The sequence below is a fragment of the Ornithorhynchus anatinus genome, chromosome 11 (assembly GCF_004115215.2).
Source record: "Ornithorhynchus anatinus isolate Pmale09 chromosome 11, mOrnAna1.pri.v4, whole genome shotgun sequence".
Classification (NCBI taxonomy): domain Eukaryota; kingdom Metazoa; phylum Chordata; class Mammalia; order Monotremata; family Ornithorhynchidae; genus Ornithorhynchus; species Ornithorhynchus anatinus.
In genome coordinates, this window is record NC_041738.1 from 33,866,386 (window position 1) to 33,884,868 (window position 18,483).

General features: G+C 53.3%; 2 protein-coding genes across 6 annotated transcripts in view; both read left to right on the forward strand.

The window, feature by feature from the left end:
• Positions 1–7,256, forward strand: part of NLRC5 (NLR family CARD domain containing 5) — an 86,799-nt gene extending 79,543 nt beyond the window's left edge. For 3 of the 4 annotated variants that reach the window (XM_029075652.1, XM_029075655.1, XM_029075651.1), the window contains 5 exons: positions 526–606; positions 1,261–1,344; positions 2,031–2,114; positions 3,054–3,137; positions 5,267–6,535. In XM_029075652.1, the coding sequence (XP_028931485.1) occupies positions 526–606; positions 1,261–1,344; positions 2,031–2,114; positions 3,054–3,137; positions 5,267–5,357 (424 nt within the window). In that variant the 3' untranslated portion in view covers positions 5,358–6,535. Of the gene's footprint in view, positions 1–525; positions 607–1,260; positions 1,345–2,030; positions 2,115–3,053; positions 3,138–5,266; positions 6,536–6,814; positions 7,020–7,217 lie in introns of those variants that run through there. The other variant, XR_003762891.1, reaches the window with a different exon arrangement.
• Positions 7,257–14,053: 6,797 nt separating this feature from the next.
• CPNE2 (copine 2) overlaps positions 14,054–18,483 on the forward strand; it is a 96,561-nt gene continuing 92,131 nt past the window's right edge. The window contains exon 1 of one of the 2 annotated variants that reach the window (XM_029076170.2): positions 14,054–14,177. The gene's annotated coding sequence lies outside the window, so the exon portion shown is untranslated. The remainder of the gene's footprint in view (positions 14,178–18,483) is intronic. The other variant, XM_029076169.2, reaches the window with a different exon arrangement.

Below are 18,483 nucleotides of genomic sequence, written 5' to 3' on the forward strand. Positions count from 1 at the left end.
AACTGAGGCACAGAGGAGTGAAGTGACTTGCCCAAGGTCACATAGCAGACGGGCGGTGGAGCTGGGATTAGAACCCTAGTCCTTCTGACTCCCAGGCCCGGGCTCTATCCACTAGGCCACGCTGCTACTCTGCTCTGACCCAGGGCAAGGGAAGGTGCAGGAAGGAAAAGGGAGGCTTCTTCCTGGAAGGTCGCAGTTGCCCTGTTGGCCTGGCCGGGTTGCAGTTGAGAGCAGGGACCGACCCTCTCAAGAACGTCGACTTTAAGCTCACTGGGGGCAGGGAAAGTGTCTGCCAACTCTCTTCTATTGGACTCTCCCAAGCGTTTAGTACAGTGCTCTGCACACAGTAAGCACACAGTAAATACGACTGACTGATTGATTGAAGACCCCAATTTGTGGTCCTTCCCACCCCTTCCTTCGCCCACCACTGGCCAGCTGATCCGAGGAGCGGTGGGAAGGAAGAAGGGGAGGGATGGCCTCCTCACAGGCCCGTTTCTCACACCACCGTTTCTTCTCGCCCCACAGCTTAGCGGAAAACACTTTCGGCGACGTGATCCCTCTGCTCTTCTCAAAGCTCTCTGGCCTCCCCAAGCTCAGGAAAATCGAGTGAGTGACCAGGGCCCTGCTGGGAAGGAGCTCGGCACCGATGTTCCCACTGGGGACAGTCGGTCTCCGTGCCCTGCCCCGGGTGGGTGGCCTCCAGGACTGGAGTCGGGGGCGGCACCGGCCCCCTCCCAACCCCATATCCCCAAAACAGCCCTCGGATGCCCGGAGGACAGCGCTACTCAGAGTCTCTCTCTAGGCACTGCACCAGTTATGCCAACCCCATTTCTGGGTACGTGGACAGGGCCAAGGTTTGGCCTGGATTAGGTAAAGAGAGCCTTCCCCTGCCCTGGCAGTCTGAGAAGCAGATGGGTAAATACCGGGTCGGTATATATCAGGGAAGGGGGTTGTCCCCATCCTCCCTCCCCCCTGCCCCCCAGAACCGTTCTTCCCAAGTCCTTGCTGCAGCCTAATAGGACTGGGAGAGGCATCTCCCTCTCACAACCACTGCATATCTAGGGGGATGGTTCTGGGTGGGTGGCAGGCAAGACCTGGCCCACTTCCACCCCCAAATAGCTGCAAAGCTCATGACAGTGCTCAGAGAGCTTTGTGGGACAGAACCCAGGGAGCACTGTAGAAAAACCAGAGTGGGTGTAACCGACGGAATCTTTGTCTGGGTGGTGACCTTCTTCTTGTTTCCATCCTTCTTCCTTTCAGCCTCAAATGCTGTGGGATCAGAGACCAAGAAGCCAAGTCTCTCGCTCTTAGCTTCGGCTCCTGCCCTGCCATGGAAGAAATCTTGTGAGTGTCGCCCTCAGGTCGGGTGAGGTGGGGGACGGTGGAGGCGACTTCTCGCCCACATCCTGTCCCTGGCTGGGAACGCTTTCTCTTTTCATATCTGCCAATGACTCACCCACATCTCCTCCAAGACACCTTCCTACCCTTCAACCCTTCATTTGCTCTTCTACTCCCTTCTGCATTGCCCTTCACTCGGATTTCCTCCCTTCATCCGCCCTTCCCTCAGTCCCACAGCACTTATGTACGTGTCCGTAACTTATTTATGTTAACATCTGTCCTCCCCCTCTAGACACTGAGCTCATTCTGGGCAGGGAACATCTCTACCAACTCTGTTACCTCGTACTCTCCCAAGTTCTTGGCACAGTGGTCTGCACACAGTAAATGCTCAATAAATATGATTAAGGAGAAATTGCACAGCCAGACACGCCTAACGGGTCCATTCATTCAGTCATATTTACTAAGCATTTACTCTGCGCAGATCACTGTACTAAGCGCTTGGGAAAGTAAGGGTACTTGCCTTCGGGTCAGGACAACATCTTGGCAGGTCTGTTTTTCCTCTCTGCTGCTCGCAGAAGCACAGCGGCCCTGTTCTCCGTGGGAAGCCCTCTCACCCGTCTTTTGTAGCTATTTGCTGCTGCCTCTCCTTCTCTCTCTCCCCTTGGCCTTGACTCCATCGGCTTTCCGCACAGGTTATCCTGGAACTGCTTGGGGGATGAAGGGGCCACTGAGCTGGCCCAGGTCCTGCCGCAGATGACAAAGCTGAGGAAGTTGGAGTGAGTATGTGCGGCCAGGTCCAATGTGGGCTGTGCCCTAGCAGCCAGATGCCCGCCTTAGGGGGCGATGGCTAAAGGAAGGGCATCTGTTTGGCTTCTTGTCTGCCCAGAAATCGTCCCTGATAGGTTAGTGCCTCCCAGAGAGATTCCAGTTCATTACTTCATTCATTCATTCATTCAATAGTATTTATTGAGCGCTTACTATGTGCAGAGCACTGTACTAAGCCCTTGGAATGTACAATTCGGCAACAGATAGAGACAATCCCTGCCCAATGATGGGCTTACAGTTCCCATACTGTGTCACCTGCTCTGGAGCGACCCAGTTTCCACATTCAGAAAATTCTACCTTTTGCTCAAGCCTAAACCCCTTCTGCTGCAGAGCCCACCCATTATCTCTTAATAATTGTGGTATTTGTTAAGCGCTGTCTATGTGCCAGGCACCATACTAAGTGCTGGGGTGGATACAAGCAAATCTGGTTGGACACTATCCCTGCCCCATGTGGGGCTCACAGTCTCAATCCCCATTTTACAGATAAGGTAACTGAGGCACAGAGAATAATACTAATAATAATTTTGGTATGTGTTAAGCTCTTACTGTGTGCCAGGCACTGTTCTGAGCACTGGGGTAGAAACAAGATAATCAGGTTGGACAGAGTCCCTGTCCCACATGGGGCTCTCTGTCTTAATCCCCATTTTCCAGTAGAGGGAACTGAGGCACAGAGAAGTGAAATGACTTGCCTATGGTCCTATGACTCCCAGGTCTGTGCTATATCCACTAGGCCGTGCTGCTTCTCTTGAAGGGAGGCACTATGCCAACTCGGGGAATGTCCAGTTGTCTGTGGTCTGGGGGTGAACTGGGGTCATCTAGGTGGTTATCAGGATGTCAAGCTCCCCTGCCCCCTCCTAAATTACATTTTCTCATGTCTCTCTGCCTGGAAGTCTGGAGAGTAATCAGATCACCGTGCAGGGAGCCCGGCAGCTGGTAGAAGGGCTGGCACAAGGACCCGGTATCCAAGTCGTACGGTAAGAAGGTGCCAGCCACCCTGAAAGGCAGCGTCCTGCCCTGGCCCCTCCTCCTCCACCAGACCTCCCAGTGTCCCCCTGGTCTGTTAGAGTGGAGGCTGCACAGATGGCAGAGCTGCTGGGGAAGTGAGCCCTTGGCCTTACCCTCTGGCTCGCCCCCATTCAAGGACAGAATTGGGTTCTAGGATCATCATTCTGCCCGTCGCTTGTCATATCAGTCAATCATTGGTATTTACTGAGCACCTACTGTATGCAGAGCACTGTGCTAAGCGTTTGGAAGTACAATACAACAGAGTTGGTAGACACCATCCCTGCCCAAAAGGAGCTTACGGTCTAGAGAGGGAGATGGTAGTATAAATTAGGGATAGGCAGGTAATAGAGTATAAATAAGGTATTTAGAAAAGTGCTATGGGGCTGGGGCAAGTAGCACGATTCTCCAGCTGGAGGAGGGCGCTCCCTCCATTTGGAGCTCTGCACACAGTAAGGGCTCAATAAATGCAACTGATGATGATTCTGGTGACAACAAATGTGACTCTGCCCCTAAGAGCTACCCCATCCTTGCATCTGCCAGGCCACAGGGCTCAGAGCTCCCTCCCCGCTATATCCAACAGACCTTCAGAGCTTTTCTGAAATCACATCTCCTCTAAGAGGTCTTCACTTCCCTTATTCCCTCTCCCGTCTGCATCACCTATGCTCTTGGATCTATACCCTTTAGGTGTTTGACATTCACTCTGCCCTCAGTCCCACAGCACTTACGTCCGTATCCGTAATTTCCTTTTATGGTCCGTCTCCCCCTTTAGACTGTAAACTTCCTGAGGGCGAGGAACGTATCTCTCAACTCTGCTCTATTGTACTCTCCCAAGTGTCTAGTACATTGCTTTGCACACAGCAAGCGCTCGATAAAAACTTCAATTGATTTAGGGAGAAAGTGTCTGCCGTTGAGGAACTTATAGTCTAATGGGGAGACAGCCACAACCAGACACAAACACACAACAAACATAAATCGCAAGCTATAGAAGCAATAAACATAAAACATACAGATGTGCACTCTCAACAGAAATATTTGACTTGCAACCGCAGAAATAAACAGTACTAAGGGTCATTGAAGTGTGCTTAGAATAGCCAGGGTGAGGCTGTCCTGGGAAGGCTCCAAACAATATTAATCAGTTGTATTTAATGAGCACCAATTAAGCACAAAACACTGCGAACTAAGCACTGGGAGAAGACAACACTGTCATTTTCACCATCCTCTTCATCAGTGGTATTGAGTGCTTACTGTGTACAGACCTCTGTCCTAAGCGCTTGGGAGAGGTCAGTACAACAGAGGTGGTAGAATGTTCCCTGACCGCAGTGAACTTACAATAGAAGCAAGATACGTTTTTCCTCCCCTCAAGTAGCTTTCAGTGTATTGAGGGAGACAGATGAAATTATGAAATGGGAGCAGAGGAAGAACAAGTACAAATTTGTCAGCATGAAAATAGCTAAATAAATCATTGAATATACAAACATATAATAATAATAGTTGTAGTATTTGTTAAACAATTATTATGTACCAAGCACTGTACTAAGTAAGTACTGGGGTAGATTCGGGATGATCAGGTTGGACTCAGTCCCTGTCCCAAGTAAGGCTCACAGTTTAAGTAGGAGGGAGAACATATTGAATCCCCATTTTACAGACGAGGAAACTAAGGCACAGGGAGGTTAAGCGACTTGCCCTAGGTCACACAGCAGGCATGTAGCAGAGCCGAGATTAGAACCCTAATCCTCTGACTTCCAGACCTGTGCTCTTTCCACTAGGTCATGCTGCTTCTCAAATATACTTATATTCTTATGGACATACTCCATGGAGGAGGGAGTTTCCAATAGTTTTGGAGAGGAGGGAGGTGTTTGGTAAAGCAAAAAGGAAGAAAAGGCATCAAGGCTCCCAAAGAAGAGGGAATGGAGAAAGGGAGAAGCAGGAGGAAGAAAGACATTGCTCTCTCTCTCTCTTGCTGCTGTGGCTCCCGCCGTGCCCCCTTCTTGGAAAGATGCTGGGCGATAAGGTCCTCTGCTCCCCTGCCGCTCGGGGCAGCCCAGACTCAATGCCCAGGGTTTCCAACTTTCCCCTCACCTACCCTTCCCTTCCACAGCCTATGGAAAAATCGGATCCCTAAGGATGTAGCCAGTCAACTCCAAGAGCAGGACTCCCGGCTGGACTTCTCCTCCTTCCCTCAGCAGTAGCCAAACCGAGGCAACGGAGGACGTGGCTGCCTTCGGGTCTCTTCTCTCGTGCAATGTGCTCGCTGCCAGGACGAAGAGAGCCACCACACGGGAGGATCTGACTCTGGGTGGTTGGTATTCCCTGGACGGCCAAAAGGATCCCCCTGGCTCCCGGGGCTCTGAGAGTAGCAGCATCTGGGCCACGGGGAGAACCCAGCGTCTCGCCAGGACCTGTTTAAGGCGGTGGAGGATCTCGGGCGGGGAAGCCAGCGGGTCGCTAGCCTTCCCCGCCCCCACACTCCTGGTGCTTTCTTTTGGTGGCGGTCGTGCTGTGGCCTGCTCAGTCGGGGAGCCGGCTGAACGTCCTCGCTGCCCCCCTGGCAGAGGGCCCGGGACACCTGCTCATTGGCTCAGTGGTTACAGCCACCCTCGTCCTCCCGGGGACGCCACATAGGCCCTTCTCTTGGGGCCTGACCGATGCGGTGGGGCTTAGGCTTGACCTAGGCAAACGCGGGGGAGATGCTGGCCTACTTCCAGGTTCGTAGGAACCTGGATTCCTTGCACCTTAATTTACGGTTTTTTATCGCTTGGGAAATAATTTGTGAAAGATTTTATTTATATCCTTGTTTACAGTGGCATTTGGGTGGCTGGCACCCCCCACTGCTGACTTCTGTTAATTCCACTTACTCCCTCTTCCAGTTCCCCCAGACCAGGCTGGGCCCCTACCTCAGACAGACCTGGGGGCGTGCCAATTCTTGCACCGTAACCTTGGGCTCAGTCGTCGGAGACCTGCCACAAGGCTGAGACGGTGACCTTGCTGCTAACAGCGGCGCCCCCAGGCATCAGCAAACACTGTTCCCCGGTTCAACGGGGCATCTGAGCCCGAGGCGGTCCAGGGTACCGGTCTGGGGTCGGGGTAGGTGACCCTCCCCCCCCAACAACTGGCAGCCTCCCCCCGGCCCCATTCCGAGTCTTGCTCCTTGCTTGACAGGTCAGACTCAGAAGTACATCTCAGGGAGCGCCTGAATCATGAAGGGGCGGGGGTGACCGAGAATGACTGGTCCCTGGAGAGGGTCAGGGAGAGGCCCCTGAGGGAGACAAGGGGATCCAGAGCTGCTGAGCAAGAGCAGATAAGCCCCGGGGACTACAGCCACCCTGCTGGGCTCCAAACGAATAAAAGAAAAATTTGGTGACTGTGACTGAGTTGATCCGATTGCTCCCGGGTGTGGGATGTGCCCCCTTTCCTCCGGCTTGGCCTAGGGACTGCCGTGCCCCGACTCCGTGATGGCGGAGAGTCCTCCAGTGGTGGCTCTTTGAGTCCTTAGAGCCGCCGTGCCCGGGTACAGGAAATCAGATCACGGGAGGTTGTTGGGGAAAGCCCACCCAAAGGCGGAGGGATGGATAATAAGACTTCAAGGTCACCCTGCCGGGCCTTAGAAATGAAAAATCAAGTGGGCTTCCTAACTTTCCCCTTCCAGGGCAAGGGCTGGAATGTGTGTGGTTGTCCATCACCACCACTGGAGGGCAGGTCGCTCCACCGTTGAGCCCCTTTGCCCACTGTGGCCAACGGGAGCGGGCATTTCTCTGGCACTCTGGGCCTATCCGTGGGTGACAGCTGTCCTGGATCATCGTGTCGCAGAAGGTGGGAACACACAGACACCACCCCCTTCCTCCTCACCTTGGGTAAGTCTTTGCGGCAGGTTGGCCTAAGTTATCTCTGACCTATGGGGCGTCCCCGGACTCCCCACCCCCTTAATAATAATAACGTTGGTATTTGTGAAGCGCTTACTAGGTGCAGAGCACTGTTCTAAGCGCTGGGGCAGACACGGGGGAATCAAGTTATCCCACGTGGGGCTCACAGTCTTAATCCCCATTTTACAGATGAGGGAACTGAGGCACAGAGAAGTGAAGCGACTTGCCCACAGTCACACAGCTGACATGTGGCAGAGCCGGGATTCGAACCCATGACCTCCGACTCCAAAGCCCGGGCTCTTTCCACTGAGCCACGCCGCACCCCCTGCCCCGGCCTCTTCCCGCCTCCGAAAAGAAAGTTGCCGAGCCCGGATTCCGGCTTCCCCCCCCTCCCTGAGGATGTCGTTTGCCAAGAGAATCAGCTTCATCTGTGCCAGGGCTCTTACACATTCTGCCCCCGGGGCCAGGGAACTCCCCTGGTGGGGAACTCCAGCAGAGCGCAGATCCAGACCGGCCTGCCTTGCTGCCCCGTCCTCGGCTGTGCTTCGAGTGCCAGGCGGTCCACCTCTCTTCCCCGGACAAAGGAACCCCAGTGTCAAAGAGTGCTAGAAACCAAGGGAGGATGGGGTGTCACCTTCCGTGGTCTAAACCCAGATCAGAGGTTCGCTTGGGCCCAGCGTGGGGTGGGAGAAGTGGGAGGAGGTTAAGAGCCGTCCTGCACAGAGGCAGGAGATGGACGAGAGAACCACCGGAGGCAGGTTCCTTCCGTCTTGAGGGGTCTGAGAGTGAGGCCCGGCCCGACCCGGGGGGCTTCGGCGGTCTCCTGATCTCAACGGCTGGAGGGCAGAGAGGGAGGGGGCCCACTGGGAGGGGCCTGACTTCTGCAAAGGACAGGGGGCTGGGATAGAGGGGGCCTGCTGGAAACAGTGGGGTTTCATTAGAATAAATTTTCCACTTTTCAAAGTACTCTGGGCTTCCTGTTTATTGGCCCTGTCTGAAGTCCTCAAGTATTTCCTGCAATGGCCTGGCCCCTCCCAGAATAAACACAGAAGCATCCAGAAAAGTTTATGGCCTGGAGAAAAACGGTCCCACTGTTCCTAGCAGAGAGGGAAGTGAGATCAAATTTCCCTGAAAAAGCTCCCACATCTGCTCCCTGGCTCCTAACCTGGTTTATTTCCCAACCCGGTCCTTGTCATGAGCCTGGCTAATCTGATCCCGGCATACAAATAAATGTACACCCTCAGGACAGGGGAAGAAATTAGGCCCTGCCTAAAAGAAATCAGCCTGGGAGAAAGTAAGAAATAGAAATGAAAAGCCAGTCCCACTGCCCAAGCACTGTGTCATGGGTCTAATTATGGACACCCGGTGGCGTCAGCTGGGCCTTCCTCATCCGGGCAGAAAGAGCAAGCTGACAAAATGTTTTCCAAATGGCTGAGTAGTCTCAGAAACTTTCCCTGCAAAGCTGGGCTCTCCATCGCCAGGCTTACTACCCTTCTCTTCAGCCAGCTGAGTCAGGTGCTCTTCCTGATGCTCTCTCTTTCTCTGTCTCCTTTCCTTTCCCCCAACTCCCTCATCGCTCCTTTAGAATATCTTCTACCATTGGGCTTGCAAGCCTGTGGTCTCTTGTCTAATAATAATAATTACGGTACTTGTTAAGCACTTACTATGTGCCAAGCACTGGGGTAGATACAAGGTAATCAGGTTGTCCCACTTGGGGCTTACAGTCTTAATCCCCATTTTACAGATGAGGTAACTGAGGCACAGAGAAGTTAAGTAACTTGCCCAAGGCCACACAGCAGTCTACATAATAATAATAATGTTGGTATTTGTTAAGCGCTTACTATGTGCAGAGCACTGTTCTAAGCGCTGGGGTAGATACAGGGTAATCAGGTTGTCCCACGTGAGGCTCACAGTTAATCCCCATTTTACAGATGAGGTAACAGGCACAGAGAAGTTAAGTGACTTGCCCACAGTCACACAGCTGACAAGTGGCAGAGCCGGGAGTCGAACCCATGACGTCTGACTCCGAAGCCCTGGCTCTTTCCACTGAGCCACGCTGCTTCCCCTTTGGATCTTCACCAGTCTCCGCCATCACTGCTCGCTGAAGGAGGGAGAGGTGCTATTTCTGTTCAATTTTAAGCCCCTTGAGGGTAATGTCTTTAGCTTCTGGTGCACTTCCTCAAGCGCTTAGTACAGTGCCCTGCACAATAATAGATGTTCAGTAGATGTTGTCAATTGATTGATGCCCCACAGTGTGGAACGCAAAGCCTTGAAATTCTAAACACAGAGCATAAGAAACAACAGCCTTCTCACACTTTACTGCCCGGGACTGAAGCATTTGTGGAACGTTGACTTCTGAAACCTCGTTGACGAGGGAAATTGAACCGAGGGACTCCAAGCCTAGTGGTTTCTGGATAGTTGGAAGTGATCTTGAAGTCTCTGGGTTATCTTCTTGCCTACCCACCGTCTCTGCCAGGCAGCTAGAGATCCTTGTCTTAAAGATCTTCCAGGTGGGAAGAGGCACCTCAACAGAGAGGAAACAGGGAAACTGTCCAAGGATCTGTGGATCTGGGAGACCCATCCACAGTCCTTTTACGGTCCAGAGCCCTGGCCCTTTCCGAAGCAGCTCCCAGAGCTTGGAGCATACTCAGTAGTGGGGAAAGCTCCTAAAGTGTATGCTTTAAGCCCTGGGACCACCTGTGGGCTTTACCCTCTCTCTCTCTCTCTCTCCCTGCCCCCATCCCTTCCCCACCTCCTCTCACATTCTCCATGATGTTGACAGGGAAAGGACTCTTAGCCAGAACTCTGTTTCGGGGCTCACGAGTAAGTTGTTCTGCAGGCTCCACGGCCTCCTTCAATAAAGTGGCGTGGAAGCCTTCTCTAACATCCAGCCTGAATGCCTCCTGTTCTGGCCACAGTGGGTGTGGAGAACGGCTGCTCTCCATCTCGGAGGTTCATCACAACTCCCTCGGAGTCTTCTGGCATGACCTCTGCCCAACTTCCTGACGGAACAGCCTTGGGAATGTCCCTTGGAAATCAGCGACCAGACATTCCGAGGGTTCCTCGGACTGGAAAATTTGCCCCCCGGGAGGGATGAGGATGGGGAGCGCTGCTTGTCCCAGGAGTCCCTTCGGGAAAGGGCAGCTTGATTGGCCGACTTTTTAAAGTCCAGTCCTTCCGCCCTGGGGCATGCTGACTACTCGGCTTCCTTAATTACCTGCTCCAGCCTGGCTCCCCAGATCTAACCAATCGTGCTGGCCCTGGGCCAGCAGTGCCCGATGCCGAGAGAGAATTTCTCTCAGATGCTCAGGGAACTAGGTGCAGGGTCAGAGAAACCCAGCTCCACTTGGTCATCAATGCATCTGAAATCAGTGTGGACCAGTAGTACGGTTCCACTCAGTCCCCAGAGAGCTGTTTTCTCAGAGGGAGGATTCTGCCCCCTCCCCAAAACCACATCTCACTCATTTTAGGTGAGCAGCAGGGCAAGCTCAAATAACACAATAATAATGATAGCATTTGTGAACTGCTTTCTAAGTGCCAAGCACTACCAAAAGCATGGGGGCAGATACAAGATAATTAGCTTGGATGCAATTTCTGTGCCACATGGATCTCACAGTCTACGAGGGAGGCAGAACAAGTATTTATCTCCATTTTACAGATGAGGAAACTGAAGCACAGAAAGGTAAAATGAGTTGCCCAAGATCACGCAGCAAGCAAGGATGAGAGCCAGAGCTACAACCCAGGTCTCCTGACTCCTAGTTCTGTGCTCTTTCACTTTGACCTGGGAGGGAACCCAAAAAGTCATTTAGATGACGCCCCTCTCTCTGTGCAAATATCGAAATCATCCCACAGGGATCACTGTCAGCTCCTTTCTTTACAATCCCCAAGATGGACATTCCACAGCCTCCCTTACAAATGTAGTTCAATCTTCCCCCATCGCTATAATCCATTCCTCTCCAAACTGCTATCGTGTAAATCCAAGCACTTATTCTATCTCCCCTTGATTACTGCATCAGCCTCCTTGCTGAGCTCCCTGCTTTCTGTCTCTCCCCACTCCAACCCATACTTCACTCTGCTGTCTGGATAATTTTTCTACAAAACCGTTCAGTCCATGTTTCTTCACTCCTCAAGAACCTCCAGTGGTTGCCCATCACCTCCACATCAAACAGAAACTCCTTACTATTGGCTTTAAAGCCCTCAATCATCCTGCCCCCTTCTTCTTTACCTCACTGCTTTCCTACTACAACCCAGCTGAATGATTCTAGATTATCTGCCAGGAAGTTCTTGCTGGCTAACCACAAGCCCTCCTGTTGTAGCTTAAATCCATCTCCACTTCCTCGGCCTTTAAGACAAGCAGAGAATGCTTGCTTACTGGATGTCATGCACTAGCCTCCTGAATTTGAAGGCTATAATCCAGTTCCCTTCTGGCCTTCTCTTCAGGCTAAACAAATCAGTGTCTTTAAACATTCCACAAGGAACCTCTCTCCCAACACTTTTTCCTGAGCTTCCTCATGTTTTCCACTGAAACAGGAACCAGAAGGAGAAGCTGGGCATGGTGTTCTGATCTGAAGAAAGGGGAACTTATAGGTTCAATCAATCAATCAGTGGTATTTATTGTTTACTGTGTGCAGAGCACTGTACTAAACTTGGGAGAATATAATACAACAGAGTTGGTAGACACACTCCCTGCCTATGACAAAATTACAGTTTAGGTTTTTGGGCACACTGCAGGTGAAGGAACTGCTTGCTGCTCATTAAGTAATTGCTGCTCATTAAGCAGGAGCTGGGCCTGCTGTGGGATAGTGGAACAACCTAAAGAGCAGTGCTCCTTCCTATTCTGGGCGGAGGGGTGGTATGTTTGGATTTCAGGAGGCCTCCCTGCTACCCGGCCTCGGAACACCTCATTTCATCAAACCAAGGGAGTAGCAGACTCATGAATGGTTTCCTTTGAATCTAAGTGGCTGAATATACAAAAATAGCCACGTCTAAATATAGAAACGTGTGTACAGAGAAATGATGTGCAGAAATTTATTCATATATATAAATATACAAATCATAATGAGAGTAGAAAGGGATATTTAGGGAAACTTGTGCATGTCCAAGTACACGCAATAGAATAATGTTGTGTTTATAAATGCATTAATTTAGACACATGAATAAACTACTTCCTTGCAGAAATATGCAGCTGAGTTAATGTGTACACGCCCGTGTGGACATAAGCCTTTGTCTGCATATATCCACATGTATTTAAAGACAGACACTAAAACATTATATATCAAAATGGCATAGACAGATGAACTGTGTGTTTACATATAGCAGTATGTGTAGCTCTATCTTCTAAATCCTTGGGGGGAAGTGGGCGGCAAAGAAAGTGCTTGCTAAATGCTCTTACTACTGTTCCTCCTCTCACACGGGAAAACACTCCCTCCAGCTTTTCTTAATTATCAAAGACCCTCTAATTGCCTCGTGACTGAATGGGCTTGACTGGGGCCTCTTTACCCCATTTTCCAACAGTGGCAGCGGTCTGCTGCTTGAGGGAAGCCACGGGGCTTCTTTCTGCTGGAAGATAGCGATCTCTCACTCCTTCTCTCCTTTCTGGCTCTCTCTTTTTGGTATAAGAATCACTAAAGAAACACCACTATTCTTATCCTTCCTTTTCACCGCTGGGGCTTAGCCCTAGGGTACTCTGGCGGGGGGGCAGGGAGTTATTCCTCTTCTCCATGGCTGTTGGAGAAGGTTGTATTTGGAGGGGTTTCCTTCTACATGTGGATGTGGATGCGATGTGGAGGGTACTGACCCCCTTCCTCGACTCCCCCCACCTTTTGGGCGCTAAATGCATTTAGTTAACTCTCAGGTGTCGACGGCTCCAGGGTACAACCAGTTTGGAGCCGGGAGGGAGGACCAGCTCCCGGACTAAAGTGGAAAATGGTCTGGATGGCCGGGGTCGCTTCGTCTGAGAAGGTTCACGCTGACCAAACGAGGTCCTCGACGGGACCGTTCAGCAGGGCCAGGGGCATTCGGTCCAGTGAAAATCCGGAAAGGGCAGCGGGTCGCCCGGTGGGCATGTGTGAAGCCTGAAGGGCGCATGCTGCAAATGTTCGGGACGGCCAACGGTGGAGTTCCAAAGGCTAAGGTGCGGAATGGCCAGCGGCGAGGCTCCAAACGCGAACGTTCGGGAGGGCCAACGGCGGGGCTCCAAACGTGAGTTTGGGGAACGGACAACGGCGGGGCGCGAACGTTTGGAACGGCCAATGGCTCCAAACGCTAACGTTCGGAAGGGCCAACGGGGGAGCTCCAAACGTGAGAAGTGAGAACGGCCAACGGCTCCAAACGCTAACGTTCGGAAGGGCCAACGGAGGGGGATCCAAACGGGAGAGGTGAGAACGGCCAACGGCTCCAAACGCTAACGTTCAGTAGGGCCAACGGGGGGGGGCTCCAAACGGGAGAGGTGAGAAGGGCCAACGGCTCCAAACGCTAACGTTCAGAAGGGCCAACGGAGGGGGGCTCCAAACGGGAGAGGTGAGAAGGGCCAACGGCTCCAAACGCTAACGTTCAGAAGGGCCAACGGAGGGGGGCTCCAAACGGGAGAGGTGAGAAGGGCCAACGGCTCCAAACGCTAACGTTCAGAAGGGCCAACGGAGGGGGGCTCCAAACGGGAGAGGTGAGAAGGGCCAACGGCTCCAAACGCTAACGTTGGGAAGGGCCAACGGCGGGGCTCCAAAGGGGAGTGTTGGCAAGGGCGGCGCTCCGAACGCGCACGTTGGAAACGGTCAACGGCGGGGCGCCAAGGTTGGAAAGGGCCGAGGCCGGTCGGTCCGAGAGCGGAGGGCGCCGGCTCGTTTGGTCCGAAGGGGCCGGGGGGCCGAGCCGGGCCCGCTCCGGGGTCCGCCCTCCGCCTCGGCCGAGCCCGCCCCCCGGGGGAGGAGCCGGCGCCGCCGCCCCATCGCCGCCGGGACCGGCCCCGGGACCAGAAGGACGCCCCAGCCCGGAGCCGGGAGCCGGGAGCCGGGAGCCGGGAGCCGGGAGCCGGGAGCCGGAGCGGGCCGGGGTCCGCGCCCGCAGCCAGGGCCCCCCACCCCTCCGGGGGGATGGCGCGCTGAGGCCCGGCCGGGCAGGACCGGCTCCGGGACCGCCCCGACAGCCAGCGCCGTGAGTACGGGACGGGATCGGGCCCGGCGAGTTGGGGACCCAGGAGTCCCCGTCCCCCGTCCCCTCCCCGCCTCGGGGACCGTCCGGCCCGCGGGGGGAGGGGCGATCGGTCCGGAGCCTTCCTTCCCCTTTCCTCTTCCGAGAGCCGGCTCCGAGGGACGGGTCGGCACGGCCCCAAAAGGGCAGCGGGGCAGGGGGAGACCTAATCGCCCCGGGGCCCCAGACGACAGAGAGGCGCCCCCTCTTTGTCTCCCGACCCGGGCTGCCCCCCCTCCCCTCCTAGGCCGGTACCCCCAGTTGTCCCCCCCTCCCTCCCCAGCGGTCATCTCTTTGAGAGGCAGTGTGGCCCAGTGGATAGAGCACGGACCTGGGTTCTAATCTCGGCTCCGCCACGTGTCTGCTGTGTGACCTTGGGCAAGTCACTTAACCTCCCTGTGCTTCACTTCCCTCCTCCGCGAAATGGGGGTGGAGACCCTGAGCCCCATGTGGGGCAGGAACTGTGACCCCACCTGATTCGCCTGTTATCCACCCCAGCGCTTAGGACAGTGCTTGGCACATAATAAGCGCTGGACGAGTACCGTCCGCGTTCTCCCTCCATCCCTCAGGCGTCAAGCGGGCCAAACTCTCCGAATCGAGGGGCCGGGGTGGGGGTGTCGGGGGTCCTCCGGAGGGGTGGGAGGACCCCAAACCACCCGGCTTGACCCTGGCATCCCCGTTCCCACCTGCCCTGCCAGGCAATGGAGAGGTCCCGGGGTGGAAGGGGTTGGGAGAGGGGACTGGGCTGGGTTCCCGTCACCCGAGAATCAGAGCGTGTTTGCAAACTTGGTATTGCCCCAGAACGCCTTTGGCTGTACCTCACCCACTCCCCTTTCGTGCTCTCTGACGGGAATCCTCGGTTGGAGCCAGTTCCGGTCACCGCTTCCAACTCCGGGGGGCTGGAGGCTCGGGACGCCCTTGCCGACCGCCACGGTGACCCCCATGCAGCGGGGATCGGGCCGTTTTCCCACCCAGTGCCGGAGGTGGCTATCTGATCTCTGGGAACTAGCAGAGCTTGCTCTCTCAGAGCCCAGCCGGCTTCCAGCAGGGAAGCTGGGTCGGACAGAAGTTTGCTCCTTTTTCCTTATCGAACAGCTCGCCGCGATGCTCGGCAGACCGGCCGGCGGGAGGGAGCCAACGATCAGAGCTGTTGTCTCTCCGTACCCCCCATTGCTGACCTGTTAAGAGGACGGTTGTGACCGACCAGCATTTTCTTTTGGTACCAAGGGGAAGTCTATCTTTGGAGAGCAGTTTCGGTGGAGTCACTGGTAGGGTGGACCTGGAGGGAGAGAAGGTGCCTGTTTTAGTCTTCTCTGCTAATACCGTAGTCAAAACCATGTCACGGTACCCGCTGCCGCGATACCTTCTTGCAACTAGTATCCTGTATGAGAACAATAGGCTGGAGAGGCTGGGCATTTGGAAGCAGATCCAGCCCTATCTTCTTAGGAAGGACCCCTCTCCAAAATCTGGAGGAGATCGCACGTTTCCCCCCGACCACTCTCTTTGTGTCCACCCCAGGAGAGGAAAGGGACTAAGAGAAAGGAGGGGTTCGTGTTGGAAAAATGTACTATAGGATAGGATAGTATAGCGGGCCCACATTTGTAACCTTTTGTTTTGGATTTAGCTCGGGGGACAGATTGGTCTGGGGGGGGTGGGGGTTATTCCCCAGGAAGTCATCGCGTTGATGTATTTGGTCTTTTGGGCTGGGTCCAATAGATTAGGATAATTCAAGCTCTCCACCCCCCAGTGCATTTTGGTCTCGGTTCCCTCAAGTGCCAAAATGTCATCTGAATAATTGAGTGTATTTTTCAGACTGGATAATTGGCTGGAGACGTCCGAGGCAACTGTTGTTCAAAGTGCTTTCGGGAACGATGAGGGATGTTAGGACAGGAGGCCTGTTGTCCCGGGGTATCCGTAAGCTTTGTAGACGGCAGACTTCCTTTGAGGGGTGGTACCTGGTGCTCTCAGCGTTCGGTGATCAATCCATCCATCCATCAATCAATCATATTTATTCACCCCGTCTTCAACCCCACGGCACTTAAGTACACAAACATATTTTATTTCTATTAATGTCTATCTCCCCCTCTAGACTGTAAGTTGTTGGTGGGCAGGGAACGTTTCTACCAACGCTGGTGTACTGTACTCTCCCAAGTGCTTAATATAGTGCTCCGCACACAGTAAGTGCTCAATAATACCACTGATTGAGCGCTTACTGTGTGCAGAGCACTGTACTAAGGGCTTGGAAGAGAACAATATAATGGAGTTATAGCATGTTCCCTGCCCACAAGGAACTTAGATTTTTCTTGCCGAGCAGAACAGGTTTGATGATTCCCACCCTCTTTACGTGATACTGGCCGCTCCCCAGAAGCAGCAGCTGTGGTAAAATGGCAGGGTGTGTTGGTTTGTTATGTGATGTGACCCACCTAATTATTTTGTATCTATCCCAGTGCTTAGTACAGTACCTGGTTCATAGTAAGTGCTTAACAAGTACCACAGTTATAATTATTATTATTTGTTAAGTACTACTACACACCAAGCACTGGCTTCATCAGGAAAATCCCCCCGACGGCACTGGCTCCATCAGGAGTAGTCAAGAGCTGGAGTGGCCGAGAACTGTAAGGGCATCGTGAGACAAATTCCTCTTTATTATTACTAATAACTAGGCCACACTGCTTCCTGTTCTCCGGATCAGGTTTGAAACGAGGACCAAGGGGCAGTGAAGCTTGGCCGGTCCGTTTGTTCTGGTGGAATCTGACTCCTTTTCTCCTCTTGAGGCTTTTATCTGCCAATTCCCTTCCACTTGCTCGTTCTCTGGAGCTGGAACCAGCACTTGGGGCGGTGGTGGTGGTGGAGCAGGGGACACTTGGAGGCCCGGGGCCTCCACTTTACAGCCCTTTTCCGTGAAGTTGGAAAAAAACACGTGGGGGAAAAAAATACTTACTATATGCCAGGCACTGTACTAAAGACTGGGGTAGATACAAGGTAATCTGGTTGGACACAGTCCATATCCCGCATGGCTCTCATATTCTTAATCCACGAGCAGCAGCATGGTGCAGTGGATAGAGCACAGGCCTGGGAGTTAGAAGGTCATGGGTTCCAGTCCTGCTCTGCCACTTGTCTGCTGTGTGACCTTGGGCAAGTCACTTAACTTCTCTGTGCCTCAGTTACCTCATCTGTAAAATGGGGATTAAGACTGTGAGCCCCACTTGGGACAGGGACTGTTTCCAACCCGATTTGCGTTTATCCACCCTAGTGCTTAGTACAATGCCTGGCACATAATAAGTGCTTAACAAATACCATTATTATTATTACTATTAATAATAATCATCATCATCATCATTTTACAAATGAAGTAACTGAAGCACAGATAAGTGAAGTAACTTGCCCAAAATCACACAAAGCAGACAAGTGGCAGATCCGAATTAGAACCCAGGTCCTGTGACTCCCCGGCCTATGCTCTTTCCACTAGGCCACACTAAATCCAAGGCAAAAACAAGTTGTACTTCACTGGCATCTTCCTCTGCCTCTGTCACCGTGTTTTTGGTGACTTTCCACTGTCCAGTAAAAGGGTGGGGAGCGGGGAGCCCTACCGTGTAGGGAGGGTGGTCAGCGGGAGAGAAACCAACCCAGGGACTATGCCCTGACTCTGAGGCCTGCTCACAGGCAGTAGAGTTGGCCCGAGGGGTTGGGCAGCAGAGTCGTGGACTGGGTCGAATCATCAGGGTCAGACAGTGTTCTGGTTCAAGTGTGGGTAAACTCAGTTGCGCTGAATAAACGAATCAATTTCAAAAGTAGCCGCGCGCTGCCATCCTGGGGTAAACCATGACCCTCCTGCCCTCCCAACTCAACCCCCTGCCACAGGGGAGGGTGGCAGGGCAGGCAGGGCAGCTGCCTGTGTGTGCTGGTAGATGGACTGGTTGTGGCCATTTGCCCTGGAAAACCTAGTTTACCTGGCCCAGGCTATGGGTACCCCTGGCAAAGTTCCAGCCTGGGCTGGGGGAGTAGGTTTGTTTTTTTTTTTTTGTTGTCGTTGTGAGTGTGGGACGGGTTAGGGTACTGACTCTTATCTGGGCAGGTTATTACTCCCGGGGTGACCTTTACCCTTTCTCACCAGGAGCTCATTCTTCAGGTCTGGGAGAGTGCTTACATTATGTACCCAGTTAGTTTTGAAAGATTCCCCCCTCCTTCTTACATGAAGGGCATCCTGCAGTGTCACACGTCACAGACCCGGAGGGGGCTTCAAGTGTCCAGCTGATCCACCCCAAGTCCT